General features: G+C 40.9%; 1 protein-coding gene across 7 annotated transcripts in view; it reads left to right on the top strand.

Annotated features, from left to right (window-relative positions):
• The window catches only part of LOC130269518 (small conductance calcium-activated potassium channel protein 2-like), a 198,512-nt gene that overhangs the window by 162,449 nt on the left and 18,825 nt on the right, over window positions 1-17,238 (top strand). For 6 of the 7 annotated variants that reach the window (XM_056518116.1, XM_056518118.1, XM_056518117.1 and 3 more), the window contains one exon: window positions 13,589-13,658. In XM_056518116.1, the coding sequence (XP_056374091.1) occupies window positions 13,589-13,658 (70 nt within the window). Of the gene's footprint in view, window positions 1-10,414; window positions 10,495-13,588; window positions 13,659-17,238 lie in introns of those variants that run through there. The other variant, XR_008843550.1, reaches the window with a different exon arrangement.

Genomic DNA, 17,238 nt, shown 5'->3' with positions numbered 1-17,238 from the left:
AAGATGTCCCATTTACCTTCTGTATCAGTATTTGAGAACACCTCCCCCCAGTCTATGTCCTGTAGTGCAGCCCTCAGCCCAGGGAAATTTGCCTTTTTAAAGTTAGATGTTTTTGCCTTCCCCGTCTGTCTTTGTTTTCTACATTTTAAGTCAAAAGTAACTATATTGTGGTCGCTATTACCAAGGTTTTCCCGCACAGTTACATTACCAACCAGCTCTGCGTTGTTGGAAATGATCAGATCCAACAAGGCATCACTTCTTGTTGGGTCCTCCACAAACTGGCCCATAAAATTATCCTGCAATAAATTTAGGAATTTTCTCCCCTTTGTAGTTTTATCCAGCCCCCGGCCCCAATCAATATCTGGATAGTTAAAATCTCCCATTATTACCACTGTACCGGCCCGGGTGGCCCTCTCTATTTGTTTATACAGCTGACCTTCTATCTCTTCAGTGATATTAGGGGGTCTGTAGATTACACCAAATACAATTTTTTCAATATTTCCCTCCTTTTGTAATTCTACCCACAGTGATTCCACATCCTCAGAATCATCACACACTATGGCATCGTTCACACTGACTTTCATACCACTTCTAACATACAGACAGACTCCACCACCTTTTCTGTTCATTCTATCCTTGCGAAACAATGTAAACCCCTGCAGATTGACAGCCCAGTCATGCGAGGAGTCCAGCCATGTCTCAGTGACCCCAACTATATCAATATGTTCCTCCAGAATCAAGGCCTCAAGCTCCCCCATTTTATTTGCTAGGCTTCTGGCATTTGTGAACATACACTTTACATTTCCATTAAGTTTTACACATATAGTCTCACTAATGGGATTTTCTGAGTTATTGGGGTTAATGTTATTATTTGAATTATAAGGGCTAATTGTACTATTTAAGTTATTGGGGCTAATGGGATTTTTTGAGTTATTGGGTCTAACGTTATTATTTAAGTTATTGGGGCTAATGGGATTTTTTGCGTTATTGGGTCTAACGTTATTATTTAAGTTATTGGGGCTAATGGGATTTTTTGAGCTAATGGGGCTTATTGTAGTTATTGAGTTATTGGGGCTAATGAAATTTTTTGAATTATTGGGATTACACTGGAAAAATCACCAATATTTAATACAAAATAGAACTCAAAGGGGTTTTAGCATGAAGATAAATAGGCTTAAACTGATGCATTAACCCCTTAAGGACTCAGCCCATTTTGGCCTTAAGGACTCAGACAATTTAATTTTTACGTTTTCGTTTTTTCCTCCTCGCCTTCTAAAAATCATAACTCTTTTATATTTTCATCCACAGACTATTATGAGGGCTTATTTTTTGCGCGACCAGTTGTCCTTTGTAATGACATAACTCATTATATCATAAAATGTATGACGCAAGCAAAAAACACTATTTTTGTGGGAAAATTAAAAAGAAAAACGCAATTTTGCTAACTTATGAAGGTTTCGTTTTCACGCCGTACAATTTATGGTACAAATGACATGTGTTCTTTATTCTGAGGGTTAATATGATTAAAATGATACCCATTATTACATACTTTTATATTATTGTTGTGCTTCAAAAAAATCACAAACTTTTTAACCAAATTAGTAAGTTTATAATCCCTTTATTTTGATGACCTCTAACTTTTTTATTTTTCCGTATAAGCGGCGGTATGAGGGCTCATTTCTTGCGCCATGATCTGTACTTTTTTTTGATACCACATTTGCATATAAAAAACTTTTAATACATTTTTTATAATTTTTTTTTAATAAAATGTATTAAAAAAGTAGCAATTTTGGACTTTTTTTTTTTTCGTTCATGCCGTTCACCGTACGGGATTATTAACATTTTATTTTAATAGTTCGGACATTTACGGTACGCATGCGGCGATACCAAATATGTCTATAAAATTTATTTTTTACGCTTTTTGGGGGTAAAATAGGAAAAAACGGACGTTTTACTTTTTTATTGGGGGAGGGGATTTTTCACTTTTTTTACTTTTACTTTTACATTTTTTTACACACTTGAATAGTCCCCATTGGGGACTTTTCATAGCAATACCATGATTGCTAATACTGATCTGTTCTATGTATAGGACATAGAACAGATCAGTGTTATCGGCGATCTTCTGCTCTGGTCTGCTCGATCTCAGACCAGAGCAGAAGACGCCGGGAGCCGGAAGGAGGAAGGTGAGGGGACCTCCGTGCGGCGTTCTGAATGATCAGATCACCGCAGCAGCGCTGCGGGTGATCCGATCATTCATTGAAATTGCGTACTGCCGCAGATGCCGGGATCTGTATTGATCCCGGCACCTGAGGGGTTAATGGCGGACGCCCGCGAGATCGCGGACGTCGGCCATTGCCGGCGGGTCCCTGGCTGCGATCAGCAGCCGGGATCAGCCGCGCATGACACGGGCATCGCTCCGATGCCCGCGGTTATGCACAGGACGTAAATGTACGTCCTGGTGCGTTAAGTACCACCGCACCAGGACGTACATTTACGTCCTGCGTCCTTAAGGGGTTAAAGGGGTATTCCGGGCAAAAACATTGTATCCCCTATCCGAAGGATAGGGGATAAGATGTCTGATCTTGGGGGGCCTGCCACTGGGACCCCCCGCGATCTCCCTGCAGCACTTGCATTCTATGCGGGAGCCGCGTCTCCATCACGCCCCCTCCCATAGACATGAATGGAGGGGGCGTGACGTCACATCCCCAGTCCCGGAAACCCGGAGGTTTCCGAAACTGGAGGTGCAGCTCCTGCATAGAATGCGAGTGCTGCTGGGACCCCCTGCGATCAGACATCTTATCCCCTATCCTTTGGATAAGGGATAAAATGTTTTTGCCCAGAATACCCCTTTCAGTGAAATTAAACATATTTGCAAATACAAGTAATTATCAGAAATATGTACCTTTTGAAAGGTGCCCCCACCAAAACAGACTGGATGCTCTCTTGTTTGCTTGTTGCCATAGGATATGTTATGTAGGCAGTTTCCTCTTTTGGTCAGACATGCTCAGTTGCTCAGTTCTCCTCACACACTGTGAATATACAGCCACATAGACTGTATTATACTGTACAGCTGATATACTGACCTCACAGAAGCTTCTAGAAGGTCATCATTCTCTGCAAGAAATATATATGAAAGAGTCTGGCTGAATATTCCCTGCCTAGGGTGAGGTAAACATACCTTATATAATATAATGTACTGTACAGCTTCTATATTATCCACGTCAGTGTGAAAGATTTATTGAAACATGTGTAGAGGGAAAGTTGGGGCAGTTGCACATAGAAACCAATTAGATTGCTTCTTTTATTTTTTAGAGGCCTTTTAAAAAAAATAAAAGCTGGGATCTGATTGGTTTCTATGGGCAACTGCACCACTTTTCCTTAAACACAGGTTTTGCTAAATCTCCTCCTGTTACTCTCAATTCATTTGTCAGGAAGGTAGGATAATATTCACTATAATAAAACTGTACGCTGTGTGAGGAGAGAAGAGATAACTTCACAATTACATTCTTGATATAGCACAGGAATGAGCATCTGCACTAATGACTGCTGGGAAATGAAGTTTAAAGGAAATCATGTGACATTCAGAAGCTCCGTCCATCACACAGATATTCATATGAAAAGGCGAGAGCATAAAAAGAATACAGAGACAAGGAAATAAGGTCTTAATGTCTGCATGAAGCAAAAATGAGGAAAATCCGGCTCCCAGGACTGGATAAAAATTAGGCTTTAATGAATCATATTAAAATCCAAAAATAGAAAAGGGGGATGAAGTAAAAGCACAAACGAAACGCACCAACGCGTTTCGACTTGTTAACAAGTCTTAATCTTGGACCATGATTAAGACTTGTTAACAAGTCGAAACGCGTTGGTCCGTTTCGTTTGTGCTTTTACTTCATCCCCCTTTTCTATTTTTGGATTTTAATATGATTCATTAAAGCCTAATTTTTATCCAGTCCTGGGAGCCGGATTTTCCTCATTTTTGCTTCATCCTTACACCTGGGAACACGGCCCTTGCTCATTCCTTGGCTTCCGCTGGAAGGTGTGCTGAGTTCATTGCGATCTGGGTCTGCATGCTGCTTATGGTGAGCTGAACCTTTACCTTACTTTTTTGGACTTAATGTCTGCATTATTTTTCAGAGGCAGACATTTGGAAATTAGATCATGGTAAAGCCCCTTTAGGGTATGTTCACACGTACAGCAAAATCAGCTGCAGAAAATATGCAGCAAAATATGCAGTTGACTTTGTATGTGTGGACATAGCCTTAACACCTTGGGGAGGCATGGCGTAGGTGTACGCCCCCGTTCTCAAATCCTTAAAGGGGTATTCTAGGCAAAAACTTTTTTATATATATCAACTGGCTCCAGAAAGTTAAACAGATTTGTAAATGACTTCTATTAAAAAATCTTAACCCTTTCAGTACTTATGAGCTTCTGAAGTTAAGGTTGTTATTTTCTGTCTAAGTGCTCTCTGATGACACCTGTCTCGGGAAACGCCCAGTTTAGAAGAGGTTTGCTATGGGGATTTGCTTCTAAACACGGCGCGTTGCCTGAGACAGGTGTCATCAGAGAGGACTTAGACAGAAAAAAACTACCTTAACTTCAGAAGGTCATAAGTACTGAAAGGATTAAGATTTTTTAATAGAAGTAATTTACAAATCTGTTTAACTTTCTGGAGCCAGTTGTTATATAAAAAAAAGTTTTGGCCTGGAATACCCCTTCAAGGACTCAGAGCGTACCTGTACGCCCTGGTCCCATTAACGGGGTTTAAAACATCCTCATGACCGAAGAACGCTTTAAACCCTGTGGGTCCCGACTGCTATCAGCAGGGTTAATGCCGGGCACGGCCGATCAGGCTGATGTCCTGCATTAACCCTTTAGACTCTGCGATCAAAGTTGATCGCGGCGTCTAAAACTAAACCATAAGCATCCATAAGCTCCAGAGGTGTATTACGATGTCCTGATCAGCTTATTGGACGACAGGAGGGTCCTCACCTGCCTTCTCGTCGTCCGATCAGCGATCTGCTGCTCCAAGCCTGGAAAGCAGAGAACACTGATCAATGCTGTGCTATGGCATAGTATTTCCCCGCAATCTCTCCTGCAGCCCCCTGAGTCATCAGCTATACGGAGCTAAGTTGGCTCCGTGGCTGATGACTCACGATACAGGGCCCGGACTATCGTGACCCCTTGTGACGTCACGCCACACCACCTTAATGCAAGTCTATGGGAGGGGGTGTGACCGCCGTCCCTTGGACTTGCATTAAGGGGGCAGGGCGTGATGTCACGAGGGGGCAGGGCCATGATATCATAAACCGCCGGCCCCAGTATCGTGAGTCATCAGCCACGGAGCAAACTTAGCTCCGTATAGCTGATGACTCGGGGGGCTGCAGGAGAGATTGCGGGGGTCCCACTGCTCTGCGATCAAACATCTTATATCCTATCCTTTGAGAGGGGATAAGATGTCTAGGGGAGGAGTACCCCTTTAAGGTGAAAATGGGCTGAATCCTTAAAGGGGTTAAAGATATGTGAGAGATAGCTAGATAGATATATGTTTATGTATATTCAGCCTAGCAGCGTGCACCTGTATGCCGGGTCCATGCAGTAGTTTCGGTATCAGTATGTGCTGGCCAACTTATCCTTGTTTTTGTTTTAGATAGATATAGTAGATATTGTATATATGGATGGATGGGCACTTAGAATCACTAAGTATGGCTAAATATAGTTTATCATCAGCATACCAGAACTATGGTCAATATATTGACAAGATTGAATAGTATGATTGTTATTTTGTATAACTATTCTAGTAACTTCGGCTTACATCTAAGAATCCTTAATAAATCTCTGCAGGCTTATAACATTTCCACAAAAGGTCAATAGATTTTAGTATTTCCGCATCTTGTTCTAAAATTGCAGACACTAAGGTGATATCCTCCTACACCATTGTGCATCTGGGCCTTCTGCATTTTTTCTATCCTAATTTGTTTGGCCTCATTCAGGAGTAAACTTCATTTTCGATAACCATATAGACTGACATATTACATATTATCATTTTTTTTTAAACAGTTCTATTCTGGACATTTTTGAACCCACAATTTAAATTTAGTTATTTCATCCATACCCTGAAGCATATAGACAAATTTCCTCCTTCATTAAACAGAATAACCACTTTCGGTTCTGCAAATGCAAAAGTTTATGTAATAATAACAATAAGAATTTAAACATGAATTCAACCAACCAGAAAAATATGAGAAATTACATTTGAGCTGTGATTGGTTGCTATGGACAACAAAGAGAATCTTTCTATAAGACAGCTTGATAAATCTACCCCCAAGAACTTTTAATCCATACCAGTAACATGAGTTGGTTAACTAGCCGCACAGATCCTTTACTTACCCAGCAGCTTCAATGTTGCTCTGTCCCCGCGGTTGCCCATATGACTGTCCAAATCCCTTAGTGACTACTGTGCGGACCAGGAGTCATGTTCTCTATGCATCTCTATGCACTTTCTTTATCAAGTTGAGCGTCACATAGAGGAAGACACATTAGTCACTGTGGGTCTCAAACAGTCACTTCGCTGGTCACTGTGGCAATCAGCAGGAGCCGAATGGGATTGTATTAGGGAAATAAAGCTGTTGGGTAAAAGAAGGATCATCAGAGCTGTTTAACTAATGTTAAAAGTGGAGAGTTAAAATAATAAAAATAAAAAATATCTCGGATTGCTGCTTTAAAGCCCACAGAATACTTTTGTCTATAAAGCTAGTTATCGCAACCACATGTACATGGAAGTTCATCTGTAAACAAAATGGAACAGTCCATGATAAACCATCTAACCCGACTAATGCTCAAGAGTTGCTTGTTCTGTAATAAAGTCAAATAGACATTTCTAGCATCATATAGTTTATTTTTGTTTCATAATTATATCAATAAATAAATAAACTTTCTGACACTTTGCCAGTGTAGACAAAACGTGGAGTAAAAAGTGATCTAAAAGTCATACAGAATGTACTCCAATAAACCAATGAAAACCTGTGTTAAAGGAGTAGTCTGGTTCAGAATATTCCTGCTCCGTCCTGCCCGGGCTGCAAAAAAAATGAAAATGAACCATCACTCACCTCCCTGGGTTCCCGCGGAGCGCCACTACAGCTGATCGGTCCTCCGGTCCACCTCCTTCATACTTCCGGGTGTAACGAAGCGTCACATGGCGCTCAGCCTAAAGCTGGCCGCCACGATGTTCTGCCTCGGCCCATAATAGGCTGAGCGCCATGTGACGCTTCGTTACACCCGGAAGTATGAAGAAGATGGACCGATCAGCTGTAGTGGCGCTCCGCGGGAACCCAGGAAGGTGAGTGATTGTTTATTTTCATTTTTTTGCAGCCCGGGCAGGACGGAGCGGGAATATTCTGCACCAGAGTACTCCTTTAAATTCACAAAAAACAAGCCCTCACACAGGTCCATGGACAACAAGATAAAAAATGATGGGTCACTGAATATGACAGTGTAAATATTTGTTTTCTCCATTTTTAAAGGTTGTTTTGTTTATTTGAAAAGAAGCAGAACATAGACATTATATACCTTTCATATCACCATAACAGTACTGACTTCTTATGGCATTTATACTGAACAGTGAACTTTGTAAAAGCTAAACCCAAAATAAAATGGAAAAATGGTGGTGTTTTTTTTCCATTCTACCCCACAAGTAATTTTTTTAATGTTTCTTAGTAGAGTAAATGATGCCATAAAAAACAAACCCCTATATGGCTACATTGAAGGTGGGGAATAGAAAAAACAAATCATAAGGCTATGTTGACATTGCAGAATTTTCAGGCAGAATTTCATGGGAATATTCCTTTCGCAAATTCCGCTGCCCGTTGATTTTAATGGGATTCTGCTGCACTGTGCACATGGCGGAATTTCCGCTGTAGATGTTTATGCCGTGGAAATCCCCATCCAAAGAAATGCTTTGATGTCTATGAGTGCATTTCTGAGCAGTCCTAGAGCTCGCCAGAACATGTCCACCCATGTTTTCGGGGCGTACATTCCACACATTTTCGGCTATGTGAACATAGCCTAACACTACATAATAAGAGGACAGGCACAATCTTTTCTTCCGGAAAGCATTTAAAAGTAAGGCCCTTGACATATGATATTACATACCACTAAGTCTTTTGCAGTGTTTTGATTGACACTACTAGTCTGTACAGCATCAAAGATATCCAGCAATGTTACCTAATGACCCAATGTCCATCTAAAATGTCTCTAGCTAAGAAATGACTGCTTAGCATGTAGAACACACAAAAATACCGACTAGAGAATCTGAAGCACTCATAGACATCATATGGAATTAACTATACAGAATAAGCATGATAATACTATAATTTTTTTAAAATGTTTTTATAAGCTCTTTAGTTATAGCTGTTAAAGAAATCAAAGTGGCATACTCTCTACTTTGCATGACTTTGTTGGATCTTAAGAAGTTTGGACTATATTTTTATAGGTTAGATAGATGGGTGGGTAGATAGATAGCAAGATACATATGAGATAGATATATAAATAGATAGATATGAGATAGATAGATAGATATATAGATAGATATGAGATAGATAGATAGATATGAGATAGATAAATAGATAGATATAGATAGATAGATATGAGATAGATAGATAGATATTAGATAGATAGATAGAGAGATATATTGATATGAGATAGATAGATAGATAGATATGAGATAGATATGAGATAGATAGATTGATATGAGATAGATAGATATGAGATAGATAGATAGATATGAGATGGATAGATAGATAGATATGAGATAGATAGATATGAGATAGATATATAGATAGATATGAGATAGATAGATATGAGATAGATAGATAGATAGATATGAGATAGATAGATAGATATGAGATAGATAGATATGAGATAGATAGATAGATATGAGATAGATAGATAGATAGATATGATATAGATAGATATGAGATAGATATATAGATAGATATGAGATAGATAGAAAGATAGATATGGGATAGATAGATAGATAGATAGATAGATATGAGATAGACAGATAGATAAGAGATAGATAGATAGATAGATAGATAGATATGAGATAGATAGATAGATAGATAGATAGATAGATAGATAGATAGATAGATAGATAGATAGGAAGGCAGGTAGCTAGATAGATAGATAGATATGAGATAGATATATAGATAGGTATGTAGGTAGGTAGATATATAGGAATCAGAGGAATTTGGCTGAATAGAAAAGGGCTTAGATCATCAGCTATGGCTCATTAATATTAGATATAAATTCAGACTTATTCATAAAGTTTTGAGGACTTGGGCAAAGTTCACATTAAGAGTTTTTCAGTGGTTTTCTATCATGTTTTTTTTCACATTGTAAGAACTACAGGAGCCAGATGTTAATTGCTTACACATACAATGATATTATGGCTGCCTACAACCGAAGGGTTGCACAAAGCCATAATACAGCATCTATGTAAGTCTACGAGGCTCTGCTGTATATGAATTTACCTTCATACATGCCATCATGTCATGTTCCATGGAATGCTGTATTAAGGTTATATTAATCTACTGACAATACCTCTGTAATATGTCACCATACAGTGGCACACAGAGTAGTATGAAGCCCCAGGGACATTTTTCGTGCATTGTGCAACACCTCTACAAAAAAGATAAACATGGCCTTGGTGTTTTATGGAGATCCAAAAATCTAATAAATAAAGTTCCCCGAGCCGATATATAGCATCTGGTTTGTTCTCAACAGTGTATTCCCTAGTCCTGTAACTTAGTCGTAAGTCTTGTATTGTTTGTTTAGTGTCCTGTTTGTTAACAGCAACAACAAAAAATTATGTTGTGTTTTGTCTTTGTTTTGCTAAATCATCCCCTACCAGAGCTCAGAAGTAAGTTCCTCACTCCATACCCCACCACGTCTCCAATGATTAACCTCTCCAGATGTATTGGTGCTTGCCTGCATGGGAATTTAAATAACTGCAAAGTTGTGGTCTTCATCTCTAAAATCTTATGGTTTTTCATTCATTCATTGAATGAAAAAACCTGGCTGTTCTTTTTATTTTCCTTTCTCTGAGCATTGAGCATGCTGCTTTCTGTGATGATTCCGAGTTTCATAACCATGCCGCCTGACAGAACCTTAAGACACATGCAGTTAGGAACAGTTTTACCATAAGAACTAGAATTGGTTATTGTACTCAAGTAAGACATGGGAAGCAAGTTATTGATTCTGATTGGCTGGTATAGGAAACAGTTTATTTTACTTCACAAGCTTAATAAAACTCTATGAAGAATAGATGAATCGATGAGGTAGAAGCTCTTGCAAGAACAGTTAAGATGAAGCTGAGCTATTATATGTCATTTAGAGTCCTATTCTTTTTTATAAGGGACAAAGGGACTTTTTGGGTCGGCTGAATATGCCACCTACTGTAACAGTCGTAAAAGAACAAAGGAGGTGAAATTTAAGGTTAGTATTAGAATTCCCCCCAAATTTCCTCATTAAACAAATGTTGGTAGATTTATGGCAGAATGTGACAATGATTATCAATAGAGATGGCCATGAGAGGAAAAATATTAACAATAAATGTTAATATGTTATTTTTTCCCTTCTCCAGAGAGAAGTAGTAGTTAAACTATTTGCCATCTTCAATGCCTCTAAAATAATAAAGGGAAATTCTGATGGCTGACTTTTATAGCATATTAAATGATCAGACAGCCACCTTTCTGCAAACTCAGTTGGTTATTTCCCTTGGACCATAACAGAAAGTGAACAGAAATTCATGACCGCTGGTTATCAAGGTCTAAAAAAAAAACTAAAAAACCCTGTCCTTGAGATTGGTGAGGGTTAATAAGAACCCTGTCAATTCAGTGAACATGCTATAACAGTCAGAAAAAAATCTCCTTGAAGGGAACTTGTCTGGTTCAGGCTAAGTTTCCACTTGTTTTTTTTTTTTTTTTTATGGCAAAAACACCAATAAAAACGCCCATTCTGCCTCATGGTGTTTTTCTTTGTGAAAAAATGCTGTGGCCAGATGTTAACTGCAAGTCAATAGGCAACTGCAAAATAAAAAGGGATAAAAAAAAATTGTAGGGAATGAAATTTATATTTTGTAGAATAAAATTGAGCCAGCAATATACAAAATGGATAAAGGGGCCATGTAATTGTAAAAATAATATACTTTTTTAATAAATTTTGTGAAACTTTTTATCAATAATGTATTTTAATTATGTGTTTTATAAAGTGTGTGTTTTTTTACTTTTTTTTTTTTACTTTATTCTCTTTATTTTACACACTATTTAGGTACTAGTACTACTCCCAGCATGGAACAAACTGTTCCATGCTGGGATCTTTAGTACCTGTACTCACAGTTGGTGTCACTCCTGACATCCGTTGCAATCCTCCTGTATAATCTACAGAAGCCGGCGGCACAGACGCACTTCTCCACTCCCCGGCACTGTACTCTGTGATGTGAGGTTCTCTTCACATCACAGATTCATATTTGGCACTGAGAGTTGAGTTGTGATTGGCCGGATGGTTCCAGCCAGTCACAACTCTCAGTGGCATATATGAATCTGTGATGTGAAGAGAACTTCACATCAAAGAGTACAGTGCCGGGCAGGGGAGCAGAGAAGAGTGACCATGCCGCCGGCTTCTGTAAATTATACAGCAGGATCGCAACGGGTGTCAGGAGTGACACCTGTGACACACGGGTGCAGGAGGATAGCAACGGGTGTCAGAAGTGACACCCATGACACACCAGCAGCAAATAGGAATCAGTGATGTGAATTTCTATTCACCTCACTGGCCGGCCCGTGAGTACAGAGCAGAGATGTGGAGCGCTGTAGAGAGCCGCTCCGCATCTCTGCAATCTAAAGGATGATCGCAACAGGTGTCAGGGGTGACACCCGGGCCAATTAGTCTATTAGTAAGGGTAATGGTACTACAGCTCCCAGCATGGAACAGTCTGTTCCATGCGAGGAGTAGTAGTAGTACCTAAATAATGAATAAAATAAAGAGAATAAAATAAAAAAAAAAGTAAATAACACACACTTTATAAAACACATAATTAAAATGCATTATTAATAAAAAGTTTCACAAAATGAATTAAAAAAATATATCATTTTTACAATGAAATGGCCCCTTTATACATTTTATACATATTATTTTTGGCTACATTTTTTAGGTCCCTGTTTGAAAATTAATAAAAATTTTGTTCTAAAAAAATAGTTTCGTTAACTACAATTTTTCCCATCCCTACTGCTTCCTTTTTTTTTTTTTTTGCCCAACAAAATTCTTTAAAAAAAGGGAAGTAGGGAATCTGCCAAAGGAGCCAAAAAGTGCAGTTTCCACACCAAGGCAAAAACGCAAGAAAAAATGCCAAAACACAGGAAAATACATTGGTGTTTTTTTCTGCCATTTTTTCTCGCGTTTATTTGGGCAAGAAATAAAAACAAGAGGAAACTTAGCCTTAATGTTGCTCATACCACAGGCAGCATGAAACACATGCTGTATTAAAAATAATAAACTATAGTTTACTCTGAAATGCTGAGACATTTAAGGGAGATCATCGGTTTAAAACCCACCAGGAATAGGGTAGGTAGTCATAGAGGGTGATACCTGCAGCTGCTCTCCACCTTTCTAGGCTTCATTGACTGGTCTTTCCTTTTAATATAAACCAGCAGGAAGGAGCAGCCACAATAACTTGTTACCCCATTCCGGGTGGGTTTTAAATCTGTGATTTCTCTGAAACACTAATGTTTTAGGGTAGGGTCACACTGAGTGGATACGCAGTGGCAGCGTATCTGTAGTGTGACCCAACCTAAAGTTCATCAAACTTGTTTTTCCGTCTCTGTGTTTCATGATGCTCATGGTTTGGACAGCATAAAGCCACTTACAGTTGAATGTATGTGTACATATAACATCCTAGAGAAACCAAAGGTGTAGGCCTCTTGTTGAGTGGCTGAATCAGACAGCTCATGGTTCAGACAGACTTTACCAGCCATTATGTAGTAAAAGAGCATTTTTCCAAGTTCTCATTTTAACTTTAATATTGAGGAGTATTAGGCTTCATGGCTTACAATGAATCTCTATCATAATAGGAAGCAGCATATTCATTTTAGGAAAGGGTTGCAGTGGCTGCTGCAGTTTCACTTGAATTTCTGCTTTCTATCAGAAGCAATGATGATGACAGAGGTAACTCATACTGACGCATGCAAAGATGCTTAACGTACTTTCAATCTCTATCCCATCACAAGTTGTGCAGCAGTGTACAGGCCTGTTTCACATGAAAAGGTCCTTAGTTATGCTATGAAAATTATAACTTTTTTGCTCGTTCATTTTCTATTAACTTTGCATGAACTAATACATGAAGAACCCTGACAGCACTGAACCATTCACTTTGTAGAAATGTTTGTGTGCTGCAAGGGATTTTTTTTTATTTTATTTCTCCAGCTTCAATTTTTGGGGTAAGGAAAGATGTCAATTGCTTTGCATGTGTCATGTGACTGGCTGTTTGAAAAGTAGGTGTGCCATATGGACCTAACTGTTTTGTCATCTACAGGTTACGCAGTGTGAAAATGGAGCAGAGGAAGCTCAATGACCAAGCCAACACTCTGGTGGATTTAGCAAAGGTGAGTTTTAATACTGTGAGCTGTCATTGTGACGGAACACACGCAAGAATTGTGGTAATACCTGCAATGTGTTGGGCTTTGATGCTAATGTGACCAGTATTGTGAAGTCTTCTGTTCTTTATTGTTGAGACTTCACTTATCATGCAGTCTCCATTTGTTCTTTAGATTTGCACCCACTGTATCAAAAAATACAGTCACTATAAATGCCTTCGAAAAATATACATTCATTCCCCCTTTTCTGCCTAGTGCATAGGCGGACACTTTTTGTTGTTATACCATTGCCTGGCACTTTAAAGGCCTGTTCACAATAACATAAACCACTTATATAAAATTCACCTAACAATCTTCTTCAAAAACCTTCAGTGTTGTGTTTTGGGGAAGGTTGGGTTTTGGGGGAGGTTTTCTTACTGCACAACCAGAGTGGGGTTTTAAAAATCAAGTGGTTTTAGGAGTGTTTTTTTGGCACAGTTCTGCACCAAAAACCACATCACCATGCACAAAAACTTCTTAAAAATAAAGTACAATTTTTTTTTTTTTTAAATCAATAGGACATAATGCATGGGTGCAGAGGCATACGTTTTCGCTTCTGGTCCCCATTGCACAATCTGTAAGGCTATGCTCACACAGAAAATCTCCTTGCGGACATTCCGCAGACTGCAGGTGCTGCCATAACATGCTGTCACTAAGACCGCATGGGAATATGCTGTCTCATAGATGGCAATGCATTCCGTGCGGAGTCCGCAAAAAGAATAGACAGGTTCATTCTTTCTTTCTTTCACTTATTATCCTGATGTCTTGTTATGGGGCAGAGGTGGCTTGGGGCCCCCTCAGACACCAAGGCCCCAGTGCAACTGCTACCTCTGCACCCCCCTATACTTATGCCCATGTATAGGTATGAGCACATCGATTGCACAAATCTAAAGGGCATCTAAAATGGTGGATCCACATGTGAGGACATGTGGCAAGGAACTCTGGGAAGGCGGCAAGGTGAGTAGGCATGATTATGGGAAGGTGACAAGGCGAGTAGGCGGGATGACCCTGAATCACATGCAACATGCACCTTAAAGCAGCCAGCCACCCCTGTGATGTCACAGCCCTATATAATCAGCAGCCATCTTGCGGCCAGTCACTTCAGAGTTTTATTTCAGAGAGTGCGTTTCATTGCAGGGAGAGATAGAGCATTGTGGGAGAGATAGAGCATTGCTAATTAAAATAACCAAAAGTTAGTCGGCCCTTCCAACGTTTCACTGGCACCCCAGCTTCGTCAGGAAATGATTAGCCACCATACTTTCCTGACGAAGCTGGGGTGCCAGTGAAACGTTGGAAGGGCTGGCTAACTTTTGGTTATTTTAATTAACAGTAGTCACCGGCTCCTATTACATAGAAGAGTGAGCTACTAATTAATGCTCACTCTGTCATCACACAATCAAGTGTTCACAAAAGACAGTATAGGAGTTAAGGAGCTTGGTGACTAACTGTGGTTTTAAAATTAGTGGTGGTGTCATTACACCGAATTGTTGAATCACATAATTATGTTGGTCACAGAGTACATTTTAAATAGATTAATAAAAGGTATATTTTAATATTGGGGGGTACTTAGTTTAAGGGTTCCCCTAGGGGGGTTCCCCTAAAATTGTTGTGAGTCATCGATTGGTTAACTCGGTCATCCACTTCATAACAAGTGACATCCGAAACCCCCAGTCAACAGTCGGTGGGTTCCCCAGACACAACCCTCAGTTGGCATGGCCCGGGAGCAGTTCCTGTCCTCCCATTGCCTCTGTCCTATGCTGTTCCCTCCCCCACAGAAGTATTGAATGCTGCGGGTTCAGCTCTACTTTTTAGTGAGGATGATCTACTAGAGGACAGTCTGCAGCTACTGCCCAGCCAAGAAGTGGAGTAGACATCTGCAGCTTCCTCTGCTAGGCGGGCAAGTAGTGATGAGGAGAGTGGCGTGGGAGGTGGTGTTGCGAGCATTCAGACTCCTGAAGCAGACACTGTTGAGGAACCTGAGGAGGACATCAGTGGCGTACTGACACAACTCGATGATGATGAAGCCGATCGCACTTAGTGCAGGAGGGGCTTCATCATCGTCAGGAGAAGAGGGTTGCAGGTTGCCCGTGAGGTAGCAGCTGAGCCAGCAAGGTGGTAGCATGGTTGGCAGTCAGCATGGTAGCAGAAGTAGAAAGTCTGGAGCCAAACGGGCCCACGGTAGACCACCTGCTTTGCAGCAGCCTACCTTCCCGGGAGGTAGTGGAACAGGGGTTTCTGGAGTCGGCGGCAGTAGCAGTCAATCAGTGTGGACTGTTGGGGGGAAAATCAACTACTCGGCAGTGTGGCAGTTTTTCATCAAGCATCCGGAGGATGTTAACCCAATGCTAGCACCACGGCCCTCCGTGAACATATGCAGCATCACCATAAAGCGGCCTGTGGTGGTCCAGCCTGCTGCATCACCCAGTGGCACGCCGCTCCCTCTTTCAGACAGCCAAGGCTCCACCACCTCAGCCAAAGGGAGCTGTGTGTCATGCCGATCTTCTGTCTCTCCAGATGCTCCTGCTCCTCCTACTTTGAGTCAGTCATTCCGCCAGAAACCCATCACCGAAGCCATGTCCAAGAGACAACAGTATGCGCCCACTCATCCAACGGCGCAGAAGCTGAATGTGCTCCTGTTCAAGTTGCTGGTGCTGCAGTCCCTCCCTTTTCAAGTGGTGGGCTCTGCACCTTTCAGAGAACTGATGGCTTGTGCCGAGCAGAGATGGAGAGTCCCAAGCCGTCATTTCTTTGCGAAAAAGGTACCTGCACAATTTGTGGAACAGAAGGTGGGCCAGTCCTTGAGCCTGTCGGTGTGTACCAAAGTGCACGGCAGCACCGACATATGGAGCTGTAACTATGGTCAGGGACAATACATGTCCTTTACGGCCCAATGGGTAAATGTGGTTCCTGCACAGCCACAACAGCAACTTGGACAGGTCACGCCGCTTCCTCCTCCATGCTCTCAGACCATTGGTCCTGTGACCGTGAGCAACTCTGCCTCCTCATCCTCCACCGTGTCCTCAGCCTCCACTGCATGGACAAGTCTCAGTGCCCCTCCAGCATACCATGTGTGCAGGGCACGGTGGTGTCCCGCTGTTCTTCACATGTATTGCCTTGAACGGAGTCACACAGAGGAGAGTCACACAGGGGAGGAACTGCTACAAGTAATTCATCAAGAAATCGAATCATGGCTCACTCCACGAAAACTGGAAATGGGAACCATAGTTACCGACAAAGGGAAGAACATCTTGTCTGCACTGCGACAAGGAAGCCTGAGCCATGCGCCCTGCATGGCACACGTGTTCAATCTGGTTGTCAAGCGTCTCCTGAAGTGTTCCCCCCCATCTGCATGACATCCTAACAATGGGAAGGAAACTTTGCATGCACTTCAGCCACTTGTACTCCGCAAACCACACCCTCCTTGAGCTGCACCGTTAGAACAGCATCCCCCAACATAGTCTGATTTGCGACGTTTCCACACATTGGAATTCCACCCTCCATATGTTGGACCAACTATACGAACAGAGAAATGCCATCACCAATTTCTTGA

Source organism: Hyla sarda, chromosome 1 (genome assembly GCF_029499605.1).
Source record: "Hyla sarda isolate aHylSar1 chromosome 1, aHylSar1.hap1, whole genome shotgun sequence".
Classification (NCBI taxonomy): Eukaryota; Metazoa; Chordata; class Amphibia; order Anura; family Hylidae; genus Hyla; species Hyla sarda.
The sequence above is the reverse complement of the archived record's forward strand: the minus strand, read 5'-3'. Positions and strand labels throughout refer to the sequence as shown.